The 26,016-nt window shown below is 47.8% G+C and overlaps 2 protein-coding genes across 2 annotated transcripts in view; both read right to left on the reverse strand.

Moving 5' to 3' along the window:
- Window positions 1–26,016, reverse strand: part of LOC127927424 (uncharacterized) — a 185,547-nt gene that overhangs the window by 21,699 nt on the left and 137,832 nt on the right. The window lies entirely within an intron of this gene.
- LOC127927421 (low affinity immunoglobulin gamma Fc region receptor II-like) overlaps window positions 1–26,016 on the reverse strand; it is a 118,065-nt gene that overhangs the window by 12,179 nt on the left and 79,870 nt on the right. The window contains exon 6 of the mRNA XM_052513790.1: window positions 13,245–13,487. Within this exon, the coding sequence (XP_052369750.1) occupies window positions 13,245–13,487 (243 nt within the window). The remainder of the gene's footprint in view (window positions 1–13,244; window positions 13,488–26,016) is intronic.

The following is a 26,016-nucleotide window of genomic DNA, read 5'->3' on the forward strand; positions in this document are numbered from 1 at the left end:
GAGATGGTGATGGGTAGAGACATGGACAACACTGGAGATGGTGCTGGGTAGAGACATGGACAACACTGGAGATGGTGATGGGTAGAGACATGGACAACACTGGAGATGGTGCTGGGTAGAGACATGGACAACACTGGAGATGGTGATGGGTAGAGACATGGACAACACTGGAGATGGTGCTGGGGGGAGACATGGACAACACTGGAGATGGTGCTGGGTAGAGACATGGACAACACTGGAGATGGTGATGGGTAGAGACATGGACAACACTGGAGATGGTGATGGGTAGAGACATGGACAACACTGGAGATGGTGCTGGGGAGACATGGACAACACTGGAGATGGTGCTGGGGGAGACATGGACAACACTGGAGATGGTGATGGGTAGAGAGATGGACAACACTGGAGATGGTGCTGGGTAGAGACATGGACAACACTGGAGATGGTGATGGGTAGAGACATGGACAACACTGGAGATGGTGCTGGGTAGAGACATGGACAACACTGGAGATGGTGATGGGTAGAGACATGGACAACACTGGGATGGTGATGGGTAGAGACATGGACAACACTGGAGATGGTGATGGGTAGAGACATGGACAACACTGGGATGGTGATGGGTAGAGACATGGACAACACTGGAGATGGTGCTGGGTAGAGACATGGACAACACTGGAGATGGTGATGGGTAGAGACATGGACAACACTGGAGATGGTGCTGGGTAGAGACATGGACAACACTGGAGATGGTGCTGGGTAGAGACATGGACAACACTGGAGATGGTGCTGGGTAGAGACATGGACAACACTGGAGATGGTGATGGGTAGAGACATGGACAACACTGGAGATGGTGATGGGTAGAGACATGGACAACACTGGAGATGGTGCTGGGTAGAGACATGGACAACACTGGAGATGGTGATGGGTAGAGACATGGACAACACTGGAGATGGTGCTGGGTAGAGACATGGACAACACTGGAGATGGTGATGGGTAGAGACATGGACAACACTGGGATGGTGATGGGTAGAGACATGGACAACACTGGAGATGGTGATGGGTAGAGACATGGACAACACTGGGATGGTGATGGGTAGAGACATGGACAACACTGGAGATGGTGCTGGGTAGAGACATGGACAACACTGGAGATGGTGATGGGGAGACATGGACAACACTGGAGATGGTGCTGGGTAGAGACATGGACAACACTGGAGATGGTGATGGGTAGAGACATGGACAACACTGGAGATGGTGCTGGGTAGAGACATGGACAACACTGGAGATGGTGCTGGGGAGAGACATGGACAACACTGGAGATGGTGATGGGTAGAGACATGGACAACACTGGAGATGGTGCTGCAGAGAGACATGGACAACACTGGAGATGGTGCTGGGTAGAGACATGGACAACACTGGAGATGGTGATGGGGAGAGACATGGACAACACTGGAGATGGTGATGGGTAGAGACATGGACAACACTGGAGATGGTGATGGGAGAGACATGGACAACACTGGAGATGGTGATGGGTAGAGACATGGACAACACTGGAGATGGTGATGGGTAGAGACATGGACAACACTGGAGATGGTGATGAGAGAGACATGGACAACACTGGAGATGGTGATGGGTAGAGACATGGACAACACTGGAGATGGTGCTGGGTAGAGACATGGACAACACTGGAGATGGTGCTGGGTAGAGACATGGACAACACTGGAGATGGTGATGGGTAGAGAGATGGACAACACTGGAGATGGTGATGGGTAGAGACATGGACAACACTGGAGATGGTGATGGGGGAGACATGGACAACACTGGAGATGGTGCTGCAGAGAGACATGGACAACACTGGAGATGGTGCTGGAGAGAGACATGGACAACACTGGAGATGGTGCTGGAGAGAGACATGGACAACACTGGAGATGGTGCTGGGTAGAGACATGGACAACACTGGAGATGGTGATGGGTAGAGACATGGACAACACTGGAGATGGTGCTGGGTAGAGACATGGACAACACTGGAGATGGTGCTGGGTAGAGACATGGACAACACTGGAGATGGTGATGGGTAGAGACATGGACAACACTGGAGATGGTGCTGGGTAGAGACATGGACAACACTGGAGATGGTGATGGGTAGAGACATGGACAACACTGGGATGGTGATGGGTAGAGACATGGACAACACTGGAGATGGTGATGGGTAGAGACATGGACAACACTGGGATGGTGATGGGTAGAGACATGGACAACACTGGAGATGGTGCTGGGTAGAGACATGGACAACACTGGAGATGGTGATGGGGGAGACATGGACAACACTGGAGATGGTGCTGGGTAGAGACATGGACAACACTGGAGATGGTGATGGAGAGAGACATGGACAACACTGGAGATGGTGCTGGGTAGAGACATGGACAACACTGGAGATGGTGATGGAGAGAGACATGGACAACACTGGAGATGGTGCTGGGTAGAGAGATGGACAACACTGGAGATGGTGCTGCAGAGAGACATGGACAACACTGGAGATGGTGATGGGGAGAGACATGGACAACACTGGAGATGGTGCTGGGTAGAGACATGGACAACACTGGAGATGGTGCTGGGTAGAGACATGGACAACACTGGAGATGGTGCTGGGAGAGACATGGACAACACTGGAGATGGTGATGGGTAGAGACATGGACAACACTGGAGATGGTGATGGGTAGAGACATGGACAACACTGGAGATGGTGATGAGAGAGACATGGACAACACTGGAGATGGTGATGGGTAGAGACATGGACAACACTGGAGATGGTGCTGGGTAGAGACATGGACAACACTGGAGATGGTGCTGGGTAGAGACATGGACAACACTGGAGATGGTGATGGGGGGAGACATGGACAACACTGGAGATGGTGCTGGGTAGAGACATGGACAACACTGGAGATGGTGATGGGGGAGACATGGACAACACTGGAGATGGTGCTGCAGAGAGACATGGACAACACTGGAGATGGTGCTGGGTAGAGACATGGACAACACTGGAGATGGTGCTGGAGAGAGACATGGACAACACTGGAGATGGTGCTGGGTAGAGACATGGACAACACTGGAGATGGTGATGGGGGAGACATGGACAACACTGGAGATGGTGCTGGGTAGAGACATGGACAACACTGGAGATGGTGATGAGAGAGACATGGACAACACTGGAGATGGTGATGGGGGAGACATGGACAACACTGGAGATGGTGCTGGGTAGAGACATGGACAACACTGGAGATGGTGATGAGAGAGACATGGACAACACTGGAGATGGTGCTGGGTAGAGACATGGACAACACTGGAGATGGTGATGGGTAGAGACATGGACAACACTGGAGATGGTGCTGGGTAGAGACATGGACAACACTGGAGATGGTGCTGGCAGAGACATGGACAACACTGGAGATGGTGATGGGTAGAGACATGGACAACACTGGAGATGGTGATGGGCAGAGAGATGGACAACACTGGGACTGCTGGAGATGGAATGGGAGTTGTAACTGCAGTTGGAGGAAGATTGAATAAAATTAAACACCATCAAACAGATAAAGCATCAATACAGGACTAAGATTGAATAAACCCCCAGTGCCTTCCGTTCTACTAGCTAACATGCATTCATTGGAAAATAAAATTGCCGACCTACGAGGAAGATGAAACTACAAACGGGACATTAAAACTGTAATATCTTATGCTTCACGGAGTCGTAGCTGAACGACGACATTACCAACATACAGCGGGATGGTTATATGCTGTATCAGCAGGATAGAACAGCAGGGTAAGACAATGGGGGAGGAGTCAGACTATGTATATTTGTAAACAACAGCTGGTGTACGATATCTAAGGAAGTCTTGAGGTTTTGCTCGCCTGAGGTAGAGTATCTCATGATAAGCTGTAGACCACACTATTTACCTAGAGAGTTTGCATCTGTATTTTTCGTAGCTGTCTACATACCAGCGCAGACCAATGCTGGCAGGAAGACCGCACTCAATGACTTGTATTACGCCATGAGCAAAGAATATGCTAGAGGCGGCACTCCTAGTGGCCGGGGACTTTAATTGCAGGGAAACTTAAATCTGTTTTACCAAATTTCTATCAGCATGTTCAATGTGCAACCAGAGGGAAAAACTCTAGACAACCTTTACTCCACACACAGAGACGTGTACAAAGCTCTCCCTCGCCCTCCATTTGGCAAATCTGACCATAATTATATCCTCCTGACTCCTGCTTACAAGCAAAAATTCAAGCAGGAAGCACCAGTGACACTGTCAATAAAAAAGTGGTTAGATGAAGCAGATGCTAAGCCACAGGACTGTTTTGCTATCACAGACTGGAATATGTTCCCGGGATTCCTCCGATGGCATTGAGGATACACCACATCAGTCATTGGCTTCATCAATAAGTGCATCAATGACGTCGCCCCCACAGTGACCGTACGTACATAACCCAACCAGTAGCCATAGATTACAGTCAACATCCGCACTGAGCTAAAGGCTAGAGCTGCCGCTTTCAAGGATCGAGACTCTAACCTAGAATCGTATAAGAAATCCCGCTATGCCCTCCAACAAACCATCAAACAGGCAAAGCATCAATGCAGGACTAAGATCGAATCTGTACTACACCATCTCCTACGCTCGTAGGATGTGGCAGGGCTTGATAACCATTACAGACTACAAAGGGAAGCACAGCCGAAAGCTGCCCAGTGATGCTCGCTTCAAGGCAAATAGCACTGAAACACGAGAGCACCAGCTGTTCCGGATGACTGTGTGATCACACTCTTCGTAGACGATGTGTTTAATACCTTTTAACAGGTTAACATTCACCAGGCCGCAGGGCAGGGACGACGGATTACCAGGGTGTGTACTCCGAGCATATGCTGGCCAACTGGCAAGTGTCTTCAATTATATTTTCAACCTGTCCCTGAATGAGTCTGTTAAACAAACATGTTTTAAGCAGACCACCATCGTCCCTGTGGCCATGGAGTGCTTTGAAAGGCTGGTGGTTCACACCAACACCATTATCCCAGAAACTCTAGACCCACTCCAATTTGCATACCACCCAAACAGATCAACAGATGATGCAATCTCTATTGCACTCCACACTGCCATTTCCCACCTGGACAAAAGGAACACCTATGCGAGAATGCTATTCATTGACTACAGCTCCGCGTTCAACATCATAGTGCGCTCAAAGCTCATCAATAAGCTATGGACCCTGGGACAAAACACCTCCCTCTGCAAATGGATCCTGGACTTCCTGATGGGCAGCCCCCAGGTGGTAAGGGTAGGTAACAACACATCTTCCACGCTGATCCTCAACACTGGAGCCTCTCAGGGGTACTCACTGTTCACTCATGACCGCACGGCCAGGCACGAATCCAACACCAACATTACGTTTGCCGATGACACAACAGTGGTAGGCCTGATCACCAACAACGACAAGACATCCTATAGGGAGGAGGTCAGAGACCTGGCCATGTGGTGCCAGGACAACAACCTATCCCTCAATGTGATCAAGACAAAGGAGATGATTGTGGACAACAGGAAAACGAGAACCGAGCACGCCCCATTCTCATCGAAAGGGATGTAGTGGAGCAGGTCGAGAGCTTCAAGTGTCAACATAACAAACAAAATAACATGGTCCAAACACACCAAGACAGTCATGAAGAGGGCACGACAAAATCTATTCCCACTCAGGTGACTGAAAAGATTTGGCATGGATCCTCAGATCCTAAACAGGTTCTACAGCTTCACCATCGAGAGCATCACTGCTTGGTACGGAAACTGCTCTGCATCTGACCGTAAGGCACTACAGAGGGTAGTGGGTACGGCCCAGGGCCAAGCTTCCTGCCATCCAGGACCTCTGTACCAGGCGGTGTTAGAGGAAGGCCCTAAAAATAATCAAAGACTCCAGCCACCCTAGGCATAGAGCATTCTCTCTGCTACCGCAAGTGGTACCGGAATGCCAAGACTAGGTCCAAGAGGCTTAAAAACATCTTCTACCCTCAAGCCATAAGACTCCTGAACATCTAATAAAATGGCTACCCAGACTATTTGCATTGCACCCCCACACATCTTCTACGCTGCTGCTAGTCTCTGTTATTATCTATGCATAGTCACTTTAATAACTCTACCTACATGTACATATTACCTCAACTAACCGGTGCCCATGCACTTTGACTCTGTACCGGTACCCCTGTATATAGCCTCCATATTGACTCTGTACCGGTACCCCATGTACATAGCCTCCACATTGACTCTGTACCATATTAACCTGTATATAGCCTTCACATTTAGTCTGTACCGGTACCCCCTGTATATAGCCTCCACATTGACTCTGCACCAGTACCCCTGTATATAGCCTCCACATAGACTCTGTACCGGTACCCCTGTATATAGCCTCCACATTGACTCTGTACCGGTACCCACTGTATATAGCCTCCACATTGACTCTGTACCGTAATACCCTGTATATAGCCTCCACATTGACTCTGTACCGGTACCCCTGTATATAGCCTCCACATTGACTCTGTACCGTAATACCCTGTATATAGCCTCCTTATTGACTCTGTACCGGTACCCCTGTGTATAGCCTCCACATTGACTTTGTACCGGTACCCCCTGTATAGAGCCTCCACATTGACTCTGTACCGTAATACCCTGTATATAGCCTCCACATTGACTCTGTACCGGTACCCCCTGTATATAGCCTCCACATTGACTCTGTACCGGTACCCCCTGTATATAGCCTCCACATTGACTCTGTACCGGTACCCCATGTACATAGCCTCCACATTGACTCTGTACCAGTACCCCTGTATATAGCCTCCACATTGACTCTGTACCATATTAACCTGTATATAGCCTCCACATTGACTCTGTACCATAATACCCTGTATATAGCCTTCACATTTAGTCTGTACCGGTACCCCCTGTATATAGCCTCCACATTGACTCTGCACCAGTACCCCTGTATATAGCCTCCACATAGACTTTGTACCGGTACCCCCTGTATATAGCCTCCACGTTGACTCTGTACCGGTACCCACTGTATATAGCCTCCACATTGACTCTGTACCGTAATACCCTGTATATAGCCTCCACATTGACTCTGTACCGGTACCCCCTGTATATAGCCTCCACATTGACTTTGTACCGTAATAACCTGTATATAGCCTCCACATTGACTCTGTACCGGTACCCCTGTATATAGCCTCCACATTGACTCTGTACCGGTACCCCGTGTATATAGCCTCCACATTGACTCTGTACCATAATAACCTGTATATAGCCTCCACATTGACTCTGTACCGGTACCCCCTGTATATAGCCTCCACATTGACTCTGTACCGGTACCCCCTGTATATAGCCTCCACATTGACTCTGTACCGGTACCCCCTGTATATAGCCTCCACATTGACTCTGTACCGTAATACCCTGTATATAGCCTCCACATTGAATCTGTACCGGTACCCCCTGTGTATAGCCTCCACATTGACTCTGTACTGGTACCCACTGTATATAGCCTCCACATAGACTCTGTACCGTAATACCCTGTATATAGCCTCCACATTGACTCTGTACCGGTACCCCTGTGTATAGCCTCCACATTGACTCTGTAGCGTAATACCCTGTATATAGCCTTCACATTTAGTCTGTACCGGTACCCCTGTATATAGCCTCCACCTTGACTCTGTACCGGTACCCCTTGTATATAGACTCCATATTGACTCTGTACCGGTACCCCTATACATAGCCTCCACATTGACTCTGTACCATATTAACCTGTATATAGCCTTCACATTTAGTCTGTACCGGTACCCCTGTATATATCCTCCACATTGACTCTGCACCAGTACCCCTGTATATAGCCTCCACATTGACTCTGTACCATAATAACCTGTATATAGCCTCCACATTGACTCTGTACCATAATAACCTGTATATAGCCTCCACATTGACTCTGTACCGTAATACCCTGTATATAGCCTCCACATTGACTCTGTACCGGTACCCCTGTATATAGCCTCCACATTGACTTTGTACCGGTACCCCCTGTATATAGCCTCCACATTGACTCTGTACCGGTAGCCCTGTATATAGCCTCCACATTGACTCTGTACCGGTACCCCTGTATATAGCCTCCACATTGACTCTGTACTGGTACTCACTGTATATAGCCTCCACATTGACTCTGTACAGTAATACCCTGTATATAGCCTCCACATTGACTCTGTACCGGTACCCCTGTATATAGCCTCCACATTGACTTTGTACCGTAATAACCTGTATATAGCCTCCTTATTGACTCTGTACCTGTACCCCCTGTGTATAGCCTCCACATTGACTTTGTACCGGTACCTCGTGTATATAGCCTCCACATTGACTCTGTACCGGTACCCACTGTATATAGCCTCCACATTGACTTTGTACCGGTACCCACTGTATATAGCCTCCACATTGACTTTGTACCGTAATAACCTGTATATAGCCTCCTTATTGACTCTGTACCGGTACCCCCTGTGTATAGCCTCCACATTGACTTTGTACCGGTACCCCCTGTATAGAGCCTCCACATTGACTCTGTACCGTAATACCCTGTATATAGCCTCCACATTGACTCTGTACCGTAATACCCTGTATATAGCCTCCACATTGACTCTGTACCATAATACCCTGTATATAGCCTCCACATTGACTCTGTACCGGTACCCCCTGTCTATAGCATCCACGTTGACTCTGTACCGGTACCCCCTGTATATAGCATCCACATTGACTCTGTACCGGTACCCCGTGTATATAGCATCCACATTGACTCTGTACCAGAACCCCATGTATATAGCCTCCACATTGACTCTGTACCGGTACCCCTGTATATAGCCTCCACATTGACTTTGTACCGTAATAACCTGTATATAGCCTCCTTCTTGTCTCTGTACCGGTACCCCCTGTGTATAGCCTCCACATTGACTTTGTACCGGTACCCCTGTGTATAGCCTCCACATTGACTCTGTACCGTAATACCCTGTATATAGCCTCCACGTTGACTCTGTACCGTAATACCCTGTATATAGCCTCCACATTGACTCTGTACCGTAATACCCTGTATATAGCCTCCACATTGACTCTGTACCGAAATACCCTGTATATAGCCTCCACATTGACTCTGTACCGTAATAACCTGTATATAGCCTCCACATTGACTCTGTACCGTAAAAACCTGTATATAGCCTCCACATTGACTCTGTACCGTAATAACCTGTATATAGCCTCCACATTGACTCTGTACCAGTATCCCCTGTATATAGCCTCCAGATTGACTCTGTACTGTAATAACCTGTATATAGCCTCCACATTGACTATGTACCGTAATAACCTGTATATAGCCTCCAGATTGACTCTGTACCGTAATAACCTGTATATAGCCTCCACATTGACTCTGTACCGTAATAACCTGTATATAGCCTCCACATTGACTCTGTACCGTAATAACCTGTATATAGCCTCCACATTGACTCTGTACCGTAATAACCTGTATATAGCCTCCACATTGACTCTGTACCGTAATAACCTGTATATAGCCTCCACATTGACTCTGTACCGTAATAACCTGTATATAGCCTCCACATGGACTCTGTACCGTAATAACCTGTATATAGCCTCCACATTGACTCTGTACCGTAATAACCTGTATATAGCCTCCACATTGACTCTGTACCGTAATAACCTGTATATAGTCTCCACATTGACTCTGTACCGTAATAACCTGTATATAGCCTCCACATTGACTCTGTACCGGTACCCCCTGTATATAGCCTCATTGACTCTGTACCATAATACCCTGTATATAGCCTCCACATTGACTCTGTACCGTAATACCCTGTATATAGCCTCCACATTGACTCTGTACCATAATACCCTGTATATAGCCTCCACATTGACTCTGTACCGTAATACCCTGTATATAGCCTCCACATTGACTCTGTACCATAATACCCTGTATATAGCCTCCACATTGACTCTGTACCGTAATACCCTGTATATAGCCTCCACATTGACTCTGTACCATAATACCCTGTATATAGCCTCCACATTGACTCTGTACCGTAACACCCTGTATATAGTCTCCACATTGACTCTGTACCGTAATAACCTGTATATAGCCTCCACATTGACTCTGTACCGTAATACCCTGTATATAGCCTCCACATTGACTCTGTACCGGTACCCCGTGTATATAGCCTCCACATTGACTCTGTACCGTAATAACCTGTATATAGCCTCCACATTGACTCTGTACCGTAATACCCTGTATACAGCCTCCACATTGACTCTGTACCGGTACCCCCTGTATATAGCCTCCACATTGACTCTGTACCGTAATACCCTGTATATATCCTCCACATTGACTCTGTACCGTAATACCCTGTATATAGCCTCCACATGGACTTTGTACCGTAATAACCTGTATATAGTCCTGTTATTGGTCCTTCTGTAGCTCAGTTGGTAGAGCATGGCGCTTGTAACGCCAGGTTAGTGGGTTCGATTCCCGGGACCACCCATACGTAGAATGTATGCACACATGACTGTAAGTCGCTTTGGATAAAAGCGTCTGCTAAATGGCATATATATATATATATATATTATTGTTATTTTACTGTTGCTCTTTAATTGTTTATTTTATTTCTTATTATTTTTATTATTTTCTTATTTTTTTTTTTTTATTTTTAGTAATTTATTTAAATGCATTGTTGGTTAAGGGCTGGTCAGTCAGCATTTCACTGTGAGGTCTACACCTGTTGGTTAAGGGCTGGTCAGTCAGCATTTCACTGTGAGGTCTACACCTGTTGGTTAAGGGCTGGTCAGTCAGCATTTCACTGTGAGGTCTACACCTGCTGGTTAAGGGCTTGTCAGTCAGCATTTCACTGTGAGGTCTACACCTGTTGGTTAAGGGCTGGTCAGTCAGCATTTCACTGTGAGGTCTACACCTGTTGGTTAAGGGCTGGTCAGTCAGCATTTCACTGTGAGGTCTACACCTGTTGGTTAAGGGCTGGTCAGTCAGCATTTCACTGTGAGGTCTACACCTGTTGGTTAAGGGCTGGTCAGTCAGCATTTCACTGTGAGGTCTACACCTGTTGGTTAAGGGCTGGTCAGTCAGCATTTCACTGTGAGGTCTACACCTGTTGGTTAAGGGCTGGTCAGTCAGCATTTCACTGTGAGGTCTACACCTGTTGGTTAAGGGCTGGTCAGTCAGCATTTCACTGTGAGGTCTACACCTGTTGGTTAAGGGCTGGTCAGTCAGCATTTCACTGTGAGGTCTACACCTGTTGGTTAAGGGCTGGTCAGTCAGCATTTCACTGTGAGGTCTACACCTGTTGGTTAAGGGCTGGTCAGTCAGCATTTCACTGTGAGGTCAACACCTGTTGGTTAAGGGCTGGTCAGTCAGCATTTCACTGTGAGGTCTACACCTGTTGGTTAAGGGCTGGTCAGTCAGCATTTCACTGTGAGGTCTACACCTGTTGGTTAAGGGCTGGTCAGTCAGCATTTCACTGTGAGGTCTACACCTGTTGGTTAAGGGCTGGTCAGTCAGCATTTCACTGTGAGGTCTACACCTGTTGGTTAAGGGCTGGTCAGTCAGCATTTCACTGTGAGGTCTACACCTGTTGGTTAAGGGCTGGTCAGTCAGCATTTCACTGTGAGGTCTACACCTGTTGGTTAAGGGCTGGTCAGTCAGCATTTCACTGTGAGGTCTACACCTGTTGGTTAAGGGCTGGTCAGTCAGCATTTCACTGTGAGGTCTACACCTGTTGGTTAAGGGCTGGTCAGTCAGCATTTCACTGTGAGGTCTACACCTGTTGGTTAAGGGCTGGTCAGTCAGCATTTCACTGTGAGGTCTACACCTGTTGGTTAAGGGCTGGTCAGTCAGCATTTCACTGTGAGGTCTACACCTGCTGGTTAAGGGCTGGTCAGTCAGCATTTCACTGTGAGGTCTACACCTGTTGGTTAAGGGCTGGTCAGTCAGCATTTCACTGTGAGGTCTACACCTGTTGGTTAAGGGCTGGTCAGTCAGCATTTCACCTGTTGGTTAAGGGCTGTGAGGTGAGGTCTACACCTGTTGGTTAAGGGCTGGTCAGTCAGCATTTCACTGTGAGGTCTACACCTGTTGGTTAAGGGCTGGTCAGTCAGCATTTCACTGTGAGGTCTACACCTGTTGGTTAAGGGCTGGTCAGTCAGCATTTCACTGTGAGGTCTACACCTGTTGGTTAAGGGCTGGTCAGTCAGCATTTCACTGTGAGGTCTACACCTGTTGGTTAAGGGCTGGTCAGTCAGCATTTCACTGTGAGGTCTACACCTGTTGGTTAAGGGCTGGGGCATTTGGTCACCTGTTGGTTAAGGGCTGGTCAGTCAGCATTTCACTGTGAGGTCAACACCTGTTGGTTAAGGGCTGGTCAGTCAGCATTTCACTGTGAGGTCTACACCTGTTGGTTAAGGGCTGGCCAGTCAGCATTTCACTGTGAGGTCTACACCTGTTGGTTAAGGGCTGGTCAGTCAGCATTTCACTGTGAGGTCGACACCTGTTGGTTAAGGGCTGGTCAGTCAGCATTTCACGGTGAGGTCTACACCTGTTGGTTAAGAGCTGGTCAGTCAGAATTTCACTGTGAGGTCTTCACCAGTTGGTTAAGGGCTGGTCAGTCAGCATTTCACTGTGAGGTCTACACCTGTCATGCTTGTGATATACCACGGCTTCCAGCCAATCAGCTTTCAGCACTGGAACCACCCAGTTTATAATGCAGGTTTCAGCACCTCTTAACAGTGTAAAGAAGAACCACCCAGTTTATAATGCACCTCTTAACAGTGTAAAGAAGGTTTATTCAGTTTCAGCACCTCTTAACAGTGTAAAGAAGAACCACCCAGTTTATAATGCAGGTTTCAGCACCTCTTAACAGTGTAAAGAAGAACCACCCAGTTTATAATGCAGGTTTCAGCACCTCTTAACAGTGTAAAGAAGAACCACCCAGTTTATAATGCAGGTTTCAGCACCTCTTAACAGTGTAAAGAAGAACCACCCAGTTTATAATGCAGGTTTCAGCACCTCTTAACAGTGTAAAGAAGAACCACCCAGTTTATAATGCAGGTTTCAGCACCTCTTAACAGTGTAAAGAAGAACCAGATAATCTGAATGTCAAGGTTTCTCATATTCTCACCTGTCACAGTCAGCCTGCTCTCTGGTGATTCTCCTTCAGAGTTGGTACACTTGTAGAGTCCTTCATCTGACTTGGATACTGCAGGGATGGTCATCTCTCCTGTAGTCTCAGTCCTGATGAGGGATCCATCTTTGTAGAAATCAGCTGTGAGGTCAGAGGGAGTTCTCTTATATCTACAGCGCAGAGTCACAGAATCTCCCTCAGTCACAGGAAGGGCAGGGCTCTCCAGGATCACAGCTCCAGCTGTATATAATATATAAACATCATATATAAACAGGTCTCCAGCTGTATATTAAATATAAACAGGTCTCTCCAGGATCACAGCTCCAGCTGTATATAATATATAAACATCATATATAAACAGGTCTCTCCAGGATCACAGCTCCAGCTGTATATAATATATAAACATCATATATAAACAGGTCTCTCCAGGATCACAGCTCCAGCTGTATATAATACATAAACATCATATATAAACAGGTCTCTCCAGGATCACAGCTCCAGCTGTATATAATATATAAACATTGTTAGAGCCGATTTGGACATTTGGAGACACCTGAAACCCCACCTCTTCAAGGAATACCTAGGATAGGGTAAGTAAGGGTAAGTAATCCTTCTCCCCCCAACAAGATTTAGATGCAAGTGGCTGTTCCACTGGTTGTCATAAGGTGTATGCACCAATTTGTAAGTCGCTCTGGATAAGAGCGTCTGCTAAATGACTTAAATGTAAATGTAAATGTAATGTAAATGTATAAAAGACCGAACATATGGAGCTCCATGTATATTTGTGTAAATATATTAAATATTAATGTAAATGATGAAATATTAGGTATGTACCTTTATGATTTATATTTACCCGATTGAGATATATTAATTTGTTGTTAGTGTAACTCGGCCATTTGCCCTCCCCTCTTGCCTGTTCATTGTATTGTGGTAAGTGTGTTAGGATAAAGGCAGGAAGTTGGGCCTTCGGGAGAGGGAGTCCTTGCTAGATGCGGGAGCAGTATAGTTTTTTGACCATACAGACATACAGACATACAGACATACAGGTCATAAGTGTTAGCTAGCTACATAGCTGTCTTTGCTGTCTTCGTATCCAAGATAATTGTGTAGTTTAGGTTTAGAGTGTGTAGTCTTAGAGTGATTATCTTAATTTACCGAGGTTAGCTTGCCAGCTATTTGTCGTCCTTAACGTAGGAGACTCTGCTAGCTTGCCAACAGCTAGCCAACAGCTAGCCGACAGCTAGCCAACGTCTACCGAATAGACTCACAACCCGGTCACATTCACAGGTAGTATCACATTTTCATTTCATTTCATTACAGTACAACGGTTTGATTTGTTTGATCGTAGCTAGCTACATAGCTAGCTACATAGCCGTCTTTGTATCAAAGATAATTGTGTAGTCTAGAGCGATTTTCTAGGTTAGCTAGCCAGCTATTGTCGTTCTTTTAACGCAACGTAACGTAAACAACACTACTAGCTAGCCAGCTAGCCCCGAATAGCAGCACTGCAGAAACTATTACACTCAACGGAACGACTTGATTAGTGTAGTGTCAACAACGCACCCACTGCCAGCTAGCCTACTTCAGCAGTACTGTATCATTTTAATCATTTTAGTCAATAAGATTCTTGCTACGTAAGCTTAACTTTCTGAACTTTCGAGACGTGTAGTCCACTTGTCATTCCAATCTCCTTTGCATTAGCGTAGCCTCTTCTGTAGCCTGTCAACTATGTGTCTGTCTATCCCTGTTCTCTCCTCTCTGCACAGACCATACAAACGCTCCACACCGCGTGGCCGCGGCCACCCTAATCTGGTGGTCCCAGCGCGCATGACCCACGTGGAGTTCCAGGTCTCCGGTAGCCTCTGGAACTGCCGATCTGCGGCCAACAAGGCAGAGTTCATCTCAGCCTATGCCTCCCTCCAGTCCCTCGACTTCTTGGCACTGACGGAAACATGGATCACCACAGACAACACTGCTACTCCTACTGCTCTCTCTTCGTCCGCCCATGTGTTCTCGCACACCCCGAGAGCTTCTGGTCAGCGGGGTGGTGGCACCGGGATCCTCATCTCTCCCAAGTGGTCATTCTCTCTTTCTCCCCTTACCCATCTGTCTATCGCCTCCTTTGAATTCCATGCTGTCACAGTTACCAGCCCTTTCAAGCTTAACATCCTTATCATTTATCTCCCTCCAGGTTCCTCGGAGAGTTCATCAATGAGCTTGATGCCTTGATAAGCTCCTTGATAATCTTTACTAGATGCTGTTCTTCCACTAACCTCATTGCAACTCCCCTCCAAGTCTCCGACCACTACCTTGTATCCTTTTCCCTCTCGCTCTCATCCAACACCTCCCACACTGCCCCTACTCGGATGGTATCGCGCCGTCCCAACCTTCGCTCTCTCTCCCCCGCTACTCTCTCCTCTTCCATCCTATCATCTCTTCCCTCTGCTCAAACCTTCTCCAACCTATCTCCTGATTCTGCCTCCTCAACCCTCCTCTCCTCCCTCTCTGCATCCTTTGACTCTCTATGTCCCCTATCCTCCAGGCCGGCTCGGTCCTCCCCTCCCGCTCCGTGGCTCGATGACTCACTGCGAGCTCACAGAACAGGGCTCCGGGCAGCCGAGCGGAAATGGAGGAAAACTCGCCTCCCTGCGGACCTGGCATCCTTTCACTCCCTCCTCTCTACATTTTCCTCCTCTGTCTCTGCTGCTAAAGCCACTTTCTACCACTCTAAATTCCAAGCATCTGCCTCTAACCCTAGGAAGCTCTTTGCCACCTTCTCCTCCCTCCTGAATCCTCCCCCTCCTCCCTCTCTGCAGATGACTTCGTCAACCATTTTGAAAAGAAGGTCGACGACATCCGATCCTCGTTTGCTAAGTCAAACGACACCGCTGGTTCTGCTCACACTGCCCTACCCTGTGCTCTGACCTCTTTCTCCCCTCTCTCTCCAGATGAAATCTCGCGTCTTGTGACGGCCGGCCGCCCAACAACCTGCCCGCTTGACCCTATCCCCTCCTCTCTTCTCCAGACCATTTCCGGAGACCTTCTCCCTTACCTCACCTCGCTCATCAACTCATCCCTGACTGCTGGCTACGTCCCTTCCGTCTTCAAGAGAGCGAGAGTTGCACCCCTTCTGAAAAAACCTACACTCGATCCCTCCGATGTCAACAATTACAGACCAGTATCCCTTCTTTCTTTTCTCTCCAAAACTATTGAACGTGCCGTCCTTGGCCAGCTCTCCAGCTATCTCTCTCTGAATGACCTTCTTGATCCAAATCAGTCAGGTTTCAAGACTAGTCATTCAACTGAGACTGCTCTCCTCTGTATCACGGAGGCGCTCCGCACTGCTAAAGCTAACTCTCTCTCCTCTGCTCTCATCCTTCTAGATCTATCGGCTGCCTTCGATACTGTGAACCATCAGATCCTCCTCTCCACCCTCTCCGAGTTGGGCATCTCCGGCGCGGCCCACGCTTGATTGCGTCCTACCTGACAGGTCGCTCCTACCAGGTGGCGTGGTGAGAATCTGTCTCCTCACCACGCGCTCTCACCACTGGTGTCCCCCAGGGCTCTGTTCTAGGCCCCCTCTCCTATTCTCGCTATACACCAAGTCACTTGGCTCTGTCATAACCTCACATGGTCTCTCCTATCATTGCTATGCAGACGACACACAACTAATCTTCTCCTTTCCCCCTTCTGATGACCAGGTGGCGAATCGCATCTCTGCATGTCTGGCAGACATATCAGTGTGGATGACGGATCACCACCTCAAGCTGAACCTCGGCAAGACGGAGCTGCTCTTCCTCCCGGGAAGGACTGCCCGTTCCATGATCTCGCCATCACGGTTGACAACTCCATTGTGTCCTCCTCCCAGAGCGCTAAGAACCTTGGCGTGATCCTGGACAACACCCTGTAGTTCTCAACCAACATCAAGGCGGTGGCCCGTTCCTGTAGGTTCATGCTCTACAACATCCGCAGAGTACGACCCTGCCTCACACAGGAAGCGGCGCAGGTCCTAATCCAGGCACTTGTCATCTCCCGTCTGGATTACTGCAACTCGCTGTTGGCTGGGCTCCCTGCCTGTGCCATTAAACCCCTTCAACTCATCCAGAACGCCGCAGCCCGTCTGGTGTTCAACCTTCCCAAGTTCTCTCACGTCACCCCGCTCCTCCGTTCTCTCCACTGGCTTCCAGTTGAAGCTCGCATCCGCTACAAGACCATGGTGCTTGCCTACGGAGCTGTGAGGGGAACGGCACCTCAGTACCTCCAGGCTCTGATCAGGCCCTACACCCAAACAAGGGCACTGCGTTCATCCACCTCTGGCCTGCTCGCCTCCCTACCACTGAGGAAGTACAGCTCCCGCTCAGCCCAGTCAAAACTGTTCGCTGCTCTGGCCCCCCAATGGTGGAACAAACTCCCTCACGACGCCAGGACAGCAGAGTCAATCACCACCTTCCGGAGACACCTGAATCCCCACCTCTTTAAGGAATACCTAGGATAGGATAAGTAATCCCTCTCACCCCCCTTTAAGATTTAGATGCACTATTGTAAAGTGACTGTTCCACTGGATGTCATAAGGTGAATGCACCAATTTGTAAGTCGCTCTGGATAAGAGCGTCTGCTAAATTACTTAAATGTTAAATGTAAATGTAATAATATGTATTTTCCATATCAAGTATTTTGTGCTTTAAGTTGATTGGAGACTCATTTATTTGTTAGATATAAGAAGAATAAACATTTTTGTTGCACCATATCCCTGGATGTCATGGAATGTTTGGCCGTTTGGAAACCTTGAGTGTGGACTGTATGCGTACTAAACAACCCCGCTTCAGGCTTGGGCAGTGGCTATGGTAAAGACGAAAGGAAGCCACTACAATCAAGTCAAAAAACCCCGCGAAGGATTACTATCGGAAGGAAATCTCCGGTTCTGACACACGCTGGATATTGTTCTATTTGTAATTGCATTCGGATCATAAGGACAGCTCGCTTGGAAGGATTTGAACTCCTAGAATTCGCCAGCCGTGAGTAACCACTGCGAATGAATGAGCTGCCCTGTTCAATGCGATCATTTGATCATGCATATTATGGAAGCGCAAATGTGCTTTTAATTGGAATGTTTGATAAACTTGGGAATGGAATTCAAAACACAGCATTGTGAAAACAATTCAGAAGTTTAAGTTTGGGAAACACTGAGATCCTGCGCACAATGTAGCCTAATCTTATGTCTAATATTTGGCCTAACGTGGAAATGCAATGCATCAACGCAACGAATGCGATCTAAAGATACTGCGTGTTTAAACTTCATTAAAGGGACAACTTATAATGGGATGAAATGTTTAAAACGCATCTAAAATGCCGAACTTGCACATGTTCAATTCAAATGGGTCAATATGCTGAAATGGAGGACTGTGTTTTAAAGCATTAAAGGAGGTCTAAAGGGGCATTACGTTTAACAATCAAAACCAACAACTGTGTCATTGTAAATTGAGTGAACTAAAAGTGAATGATGGAGGATGAAATCCCAATAAGACTCCACTGGAGAGGGCAGAGGAAATCTAAATTCACTCTATGCAGCCCGGAGAGGCAAACTTGGAGTGTGTACACGCAAAATTAATGAAATAAAAGCCCTTCTTGTTGATGGAGGAAACATTGAAATTGTGGATGAGAGTCTTGAAGCATTTCATGCTGTTCTCAATGACTTTAAGAACGCTCATAATTCTGTGCTAGAGCTGGTCACAGAGGAGGAACACGAACAGGAGAGCATTAACTATTATCAACCAAGAATGAGAACTTATGAACATTTCCTGAAAGAGGTGGAAATATGGAAAAAGCTGAAATTGAGCCACAAACACTCATTGAACCACACGACAGCATTTCCAATGTGTCAAAAACATCAAGTAAAACGAAGTCTTCTAAAACTGCTTCCTCAGTGTCCTCTGCACGCCTAAAACCTGAGGCAGAACGAGCAGCTCTACTAGCTCGCCAAGCATCATTACAGGGACATTGGAACTGGAGAAAGCTCAACTGAATGTTAGGATGGAAAAAATGGCACTGGAAACGGACATAGCAGCATATAATGCCAAACTGAAGGTTCTGGAGAGTGTTGAGTCAACTTCTCAATCCCATTCTGTGGCAGCCCATTTTCTAAGCCAAGAAGATTTTACATTTACATTTAAGTAATTTAGCAGACGCTCTTATCCAGAGCGACTTACAAATTGGTGCATTCACCTTATGACATCCAGTGGAACAGTCACTTTACAATAGTGCATCTAAATCTTAAAGGGGGGTGAGAGGGATTACTTATCCTATCCTAGGTATTCCTTAAAGAGGTGGGGATTCAGGTGTCTCCGGAAGGTGGTGATTGACTCTGCTGTCCTGGCGTCGTGAGGGAGTTTGTTCCACCATTGGGGGCCAGAGCAGCGAACAGTTTTGACTGGGCTGAGCGGGAGCTGTACTTCCTCAGTGGTAGGGAGGCGAGCAGGCCAGAGGTGGATGAACGCAGTGCCCTTGTTTGGGTGTAGGGCCTGATCAGAGCCTGGAGGTACTGAGGTGCCGTTCCCCTCACAGCTCCGTAGGCAAGCACCATGGTCTTGTAGCGGATGCGAGCTTCAACTGGAAGCCAGTGGAGAGAACTGAGGAGCGGGGTGACGTGAGAGAACTTGGGAAGGTTGAACACCAGACGGGCTGCGGCGTTCTGGATGAGTTGAAGGGGTTTAATGGCACAGGCAGGGAGCCCAGCCAACAGCGAGTTGCAGTAATCCAGACGGGAGATGACAAGTGCCTGGATTAGGACCTGCGCCGCTTCCTGTGTGAGGCAGGGTCGTACTCTGCGGATGTTGTAGAGCATGAACCTACAGGAACGGGCCACCGCCTTGATGTTGGTTGAGAACGACAGGGTGTTGTCCAGGATCACGCCAAGGTTCTTAGCGCTCTGGGAGGAGGACACAATGGAGTTGTCAACCGTGATGGCGAGATCATGGAACGGGCAGTCCTTCCCCGGGAGGAAGAGCAGCTCCGTCTTGCCGAGGTTCAGCTTGAGGTGGTGATCCGTCATCCACACTGATATGTCTGCCAGACATGCAGAGATGCGATTCGCCACCTGGTCATCAGAAGGGGGAAAGGAGAAGATTAGTTGTGTGTCGTCTGCATAGCAATGATAGGAGAGACCATGTGAGGTTATGACAGAGCCAAGTGACTTGGTGTATAGCGAGAATAGGAGAGGGCCTAGAACAGAGCCCTGGGGACACCAGTGGTGAGAGCGCGTGGTGAGGAGACAGATTCTCGCCACACCACCTGGTAGGAGCGACCTGTCAGGTAGGATGCAATCCAAGCGTGAGCCGCGCCGGAGATGCCCAACTCGGAGAGGGTGGAGAGGAGGATCTGATGGTTCACAGTATCGAAGGCAGCCGATAGATCTAGAAGGATGAGAGCAGAGGAGAGAGAGTTAGCTTTAGCAGTGCGGAGCGCCTCCGTGATACAGAGGAGAGCAGTCTCAGTTGAATGACTAGTCTTGAAACCTGACTGATTTGGATCAAGAAGGTCATTCAGAGAGAGATAGCGGGAGAGCTTGCCAAGGACCACCATTTTGTAGACGGCACGTTCAAGAGTTTTGGAGAGAAAAGAAAGAAGGGATACTGGTCTGTAATTGTTGACATCGGAGGGATCGAGTGTAGGTTTTTTCAGAAGGGGTGCAACTCTCGCTCTCTTGAAGACGGAAGGGACGAGCCAGCGGTCAGGGATGAGTTGATGAGCGAGGTGAGGTAAGGGAGAAGGTCTCCGGAAATGGTCTGGAGAAGAGAGGAGGGGATAGGGTCAAGCGGGCAGGTTGTTGGGCGGCCGGCCGTCACAAGACGCGAGATTTCATCTGGAGAGAGAGGGGAGAAAGAGGTCAGAGCACAGGGTAGGGCAGTGTGAGCAGAACCAGCGGTGTCGTTTGACTTAGCAAACGAGGATCGGATGTCGTCGACCTTCTTTTCAAAATGGTTGACGAAGTCATCTGCAGAGAGGGAGGAGGGGGAGGAGGATTCAGGAGGGAGGAGAAGGTGGCAAAGAGCTTCCTAGGGTTAGAGGCAGATGCTTGGAATTTAGCGTGGTAGAAAGTGGCTTTAGCAGCAGAGACAGAGGAGGAAAATGTAGAGAGGAGGGAGTGAAAGGATGCCGGGTCCGCAGGAGGCGAGTTTTCCTCCATTTCTGCTCGGCTGCCCGGAGCCCTGTTCTGTGAGCTCGCAATGAGTCATCGAGCCACGGAGCGGGAGGGGAGGACCGAGCCGGCCTGGAGGATAGGGGACATAGAGAGTCAAAGGATGCAGAGAGGGAGGAGAGGAGGGTTGAGGAGGCAGAATCAGGAGATAGGTTGGAGAAGGTTTGAGCGGAGGGAAGAGATGATAGGATGGAAGAGGAGAGAGTAGCGGGGAGAGAGAGCGAAGGTTGGGACGGCGCGATACCATCCGAGTAGGGGCAGTGTGGGAGGTGTTGGATGAGAGCGAGAGGGAAAAGGATACAAGGTAGTGGTCGGAGACTTGGAGGGAGTTGCAATGAGGTTAGTGGAAGAACAGCATCTAGTAAAGATGAGGTCGAGCGTATTGCCTGCCTTGTGAGTAGGGGGGAAGGTGAGAGGGTGAGGTCAAAAGAGGAGAGGAGTGGAAAGAAGGAGGCAGAGAGGAATGAGTCAAAGGTAGACGTGGGGAGGTTAAATCGCCCAGAACTGTGAGAGGTGAGCCGTCCTCAGGAAAGGAGCTTATCAAGGCATCAAGATCATTGATGAACTCTCTGAGGGAACCTGGAGGGCGATAAATGATAAGGATGTTAAGCTTGAAAGGGCTGGTAACTGTGACAGCATGGAATTCAAAGGAGGCGATAGACAGATGGGTAAGGGGAGAAAGAGAGAATGACCACTTGGGAGAGATGAGGATCCCGGTGCCACCACCCCGCTGACCAGAAGCTCTCGGGGTGTGCGAGAACACGTGGGCGGACGAAGAGATAGCAGTAGGAGTAGCAGTGTTGTCTGTGGTGATCCATGTTTCCGTCAGTGCCAAGAAGTCGAGGGACTGGAGGGAGGCATAGGCTGAGATGAACTCTGCCTTGTTGACCGCAGATTGGCAGTTCCAGAGGCTACCGGAGACCTGGAACTCCACGTGGGTCGTGCGCGCTGGGACCACCAGAGTAGGGTGGCCGCGGCCACGCGGTGAGGAGCGTTTGTATGGTCTGTGCAGAGAGGAGAGAACAGGGATAAACAGACACATAGTTGACAGGCTACAGAAGAGGCTACGCTAATGCAAAGGAGATTGGAATGACAAGTGGACTACACGTCTCGAATGTTCAGAAAGTTAAGCTACGTAGCAAGAATCTTATTTACTAAAATGATTAAAATGATACAGTACTGCTGAAGTAGGCTAGCTGGCAGTGGGTGCGTTGTTGACACTACACTAATCAAGTCGTTACGTTGAGTGTAATAGTTTCTGCAGTGCTGCTATTCGGGGGCTAGCTGGCTAGCTAGTAGTGTTGTTTACGTTACGCTGCGTTAAAAGAACGACAATAGCTGGCTAGCTAACCTAGAAAATCGCTCTAGACTACACAATTATCTTTGATACAAAGACGGCTATGTAGCTAGCTATGTAGCTAGCTACGATCAAACAAATCAAACCGTTGTACTGTAATGAAGATGGAATTAACTCTTATTTTTATAATCAGGAACCCAAGGTCTATAAGGAAGCTGAACCATCACCTGTTGCATTTGCTGCATTAGGTGCAGTTCCAAAGACCCCACTACAAATAGTTTTACAACAACCGACCACAAAGCCATCAAAACCTATTCAGAAAACAGTCATAAACCACACCCTTCAGCAGCCAACATCAAGGTCTAGCAATCAACACAGAATCAACACTGCGGGTATCAGCCATAATACCAGCCATGATAACCTCACTACTGTCATGCAAAGGCAGAATGAAATTGCTGACCTCCTTGAACTACAGCACAAACAGGCCACACTCCCTGTTAGGGAGATACCTATGTTTGATGGTGATCCTCTAAACTTTAGGCCATTTATGCATTTGAGCATGGAATAGAAGATAAGACAAGCAGTCACCAGGATAGGCTCTATTACCTGGAACAGTACACCTCTGGTCAGCCCAAGGATCTGGTCCGTAGTTGTCTGCATATGGAAGCCAGAAGAGGCTATGCAGAGGCTAAGAGGTTGTTAAAGGAACACTTTAGCAATGAAATCAAAGTCACCACTGCTTACATGGAAAAAGCTTGGAACTGGATACACATCAAACCGGATGAAGGAAAGGGACTGGGTGGCTATGCACTCTATCTTAGAGGATGCTGTAACGCTATGCAAGACCTACAGAACATGGAAGAGCTTAATCTTCCCTCCAACATAAAGTTGATCATGTCAAAACTTCCTTACAAACTAAGGGAAAAATGGAGGTCTACAGCATGTGATATTTTAGAGAGAAGCCACCTGAGGGCCCAGTTCAGTGACCTTGTGACGTTCATGGAAAAACAGGCCAAAATACTGCAGGATCCGTTGTACGGAGATATCCAAGATCCCCTGACCAACAAAAGGTTTTTTAAAACCAAAACAGAAGCTGACTTTAAACAGCAGTTCAAGTCCAAGAGTAGGGGAAGCAGCTTTGCCACTGCAGTAGATGTACTGGCAGATTGTGACTCGGAAAAACCTCTAAAAGAACAAACATTCAAAGTCAAGAAACCAGGCACCTACCCTTCTGATGCTCCCAGTAGCTCATGTGTATTTTGCACTGGTGAGCATTTCCTGGTCGACTGCCAACAGGTGAAGGCACAGCCACACGAAGCCAAGGTTGAGTTTCTGAGATCAAAAGGCCTTTGTTTTGGCTGTTTGATGAGAGGACACTTAAGCAGGGAATGTAAAAGAAGGATGACCTGTCAGAAATGTCAAAGAAAGCACCCCACTATCCTGCACATTGAAGGAAGAGAGAGATTTAGATCTATGAAGGCAGATACGAGGGGTGTAGCAGTAAAGTGGGAGGAGACTGTCAGCAGTGCTCTTGTTTCACTGGAAGCTGGTGAAGATACCGGGGCCGGTACAGATTGTGCACTTGCGATTGTGCCAGTTCAAGTAAAGATGGCAAATGGAAGCAAGTCTACGTTAACCTATGCATTTCTCGATTCTGGTAGCTCAGCAACATTTTGTACGGAGAGACTCATGAGGCAGTTGCCAGCTAAAGGCAGTGAGACTGAAATTCTGCTACGCACAATGGGGCAGGAGAGTCCTACCAAGAGCTTTGAGATATCTGGATTAGAGATTGGCAATGTGGAAGGTGACACATTTCTTGCATTACCAAAGGTCTACACCCAAAATAAGATCCCAGTGACAAGAGAGAACATTCCCACTCAGAAAGATCTCAAAAGGTGGCCATACCTGAAAGAAGTTCAGTTGAAGGAAATTGACGCCGACGTCGAACTCCTGATTGGCGTAAATGCTCCAAAGGCAATGGAACCCTGGAAAATCATAAATAGCCAAGGCAACGGACCGTATGCAGTGAAAACCCTCTTTGGATGGGTGATGAACGGTCCTCTTAACAATTGTACCATGGCAGAAGAATCTGGGCACACTACGGTGATGGCCAATCGTATCTCAATTGCCGACCTGGGGGTTCTTCTTGTAAATCAGTACAACCATGACTTCCCTGAGAGAGGGTATGAAGAGAAAAGTGAGATGTCAGCTGAGGATCATAGGTTTATGGAGATCGTATCAAGTTCCATAACCCTCAAAGACCATCACTACTACTTACCGTTGCCCTTTCACAAAAAGGATGTTGTCCTACCAAACAATCGTGACATGGCAAAGCAGCGGGCTCTAAATATTATCAGGAAATTCAAGAAGGACAAAGGTTACGCTGCAGAGTACAAAGGCTTCATGGAAGAGATGATAACAAAAGGTTACGCCGAGAAGGTACCACAAGAACAGCTCCTCAGAGAGAAAGGCAAGGTATGGTACATACCACACCATGGCGTTCACCATAAGCGCAAAGGAACGATACGAGTAGTATTTGACTGTTCATCATCCTATAAAGGTATATCTCTTAACAGTGAACTCCTTCAAGGCCCTGACCTGGCAAACACGCTTATAGGAGTCTTGCTAAGATTTCGGCAAGAGGACATTGCCATGATGGCAGACATCGAAGGAATGTTCCATCAAGTACGTGTCCATGAAGATTACTTAGACATCCTGCGATTCCTATGGTGGTACTAACAAAAGATTGGAGGAGTACAGAATGACAGTACATCTTTTCGGTGCTATATCCTCTCCAAGTTGTGCAAACTTTGCACTGCAAAAGACTGCAGAAGACAACTGTGAGAGGTACGATGAAGAGGTAATTCAAACAGTCAAGTCCAACTTCTATGTTGATGACTGCCTCAAGTCAGTGGCCACAGAAGAACAAGCCATAGCTCTCACGAAAAACCTCAGGGATGTGTGCTCTCAGGGTGGTTTCAAATTGACCAAGTGGGTCAGCAACAGCCGCACTGTGCTGGCTTCTATCCCTGATGAACACAAAGCCAAACAGATAAAAGAACTGGACCTGGACAGAGAAAAGCTGCCTGTTGAAAGAGCACTTGGAATCCGATGGAACATTGAAAGTGATGCATTTACCTTTCGAGTCACTGTCAAGAACAGACCCCTTACAAGAAGAGGTATTCTCTCAACTGTCAGCTCTATTTATGATCCATTAGGTTTCCTCACCCCATTTGTATAAAAGGCAAAGCAAATCCTTCAAGTGCTCTGCAAGCTAA

This window comes from Oncorhynchus keta, unplaced genomic scaffold (assembly GCF_023373465.1).
Source record: "Oncorhynchus keta strain PuntledgeMale-10-30-2019 unplaced genomic scaffold, Oket_V2 Un_scaffold_14044_pilon_pilon, whole genome shotgun sequence".
Taxonomy (NCBI): Eukaryota; Metazoa; Chordata; class Actinopteri; order Salmoniformes; family Salmonidae; genus Oncorhynchus; species Oncorhynchus keta.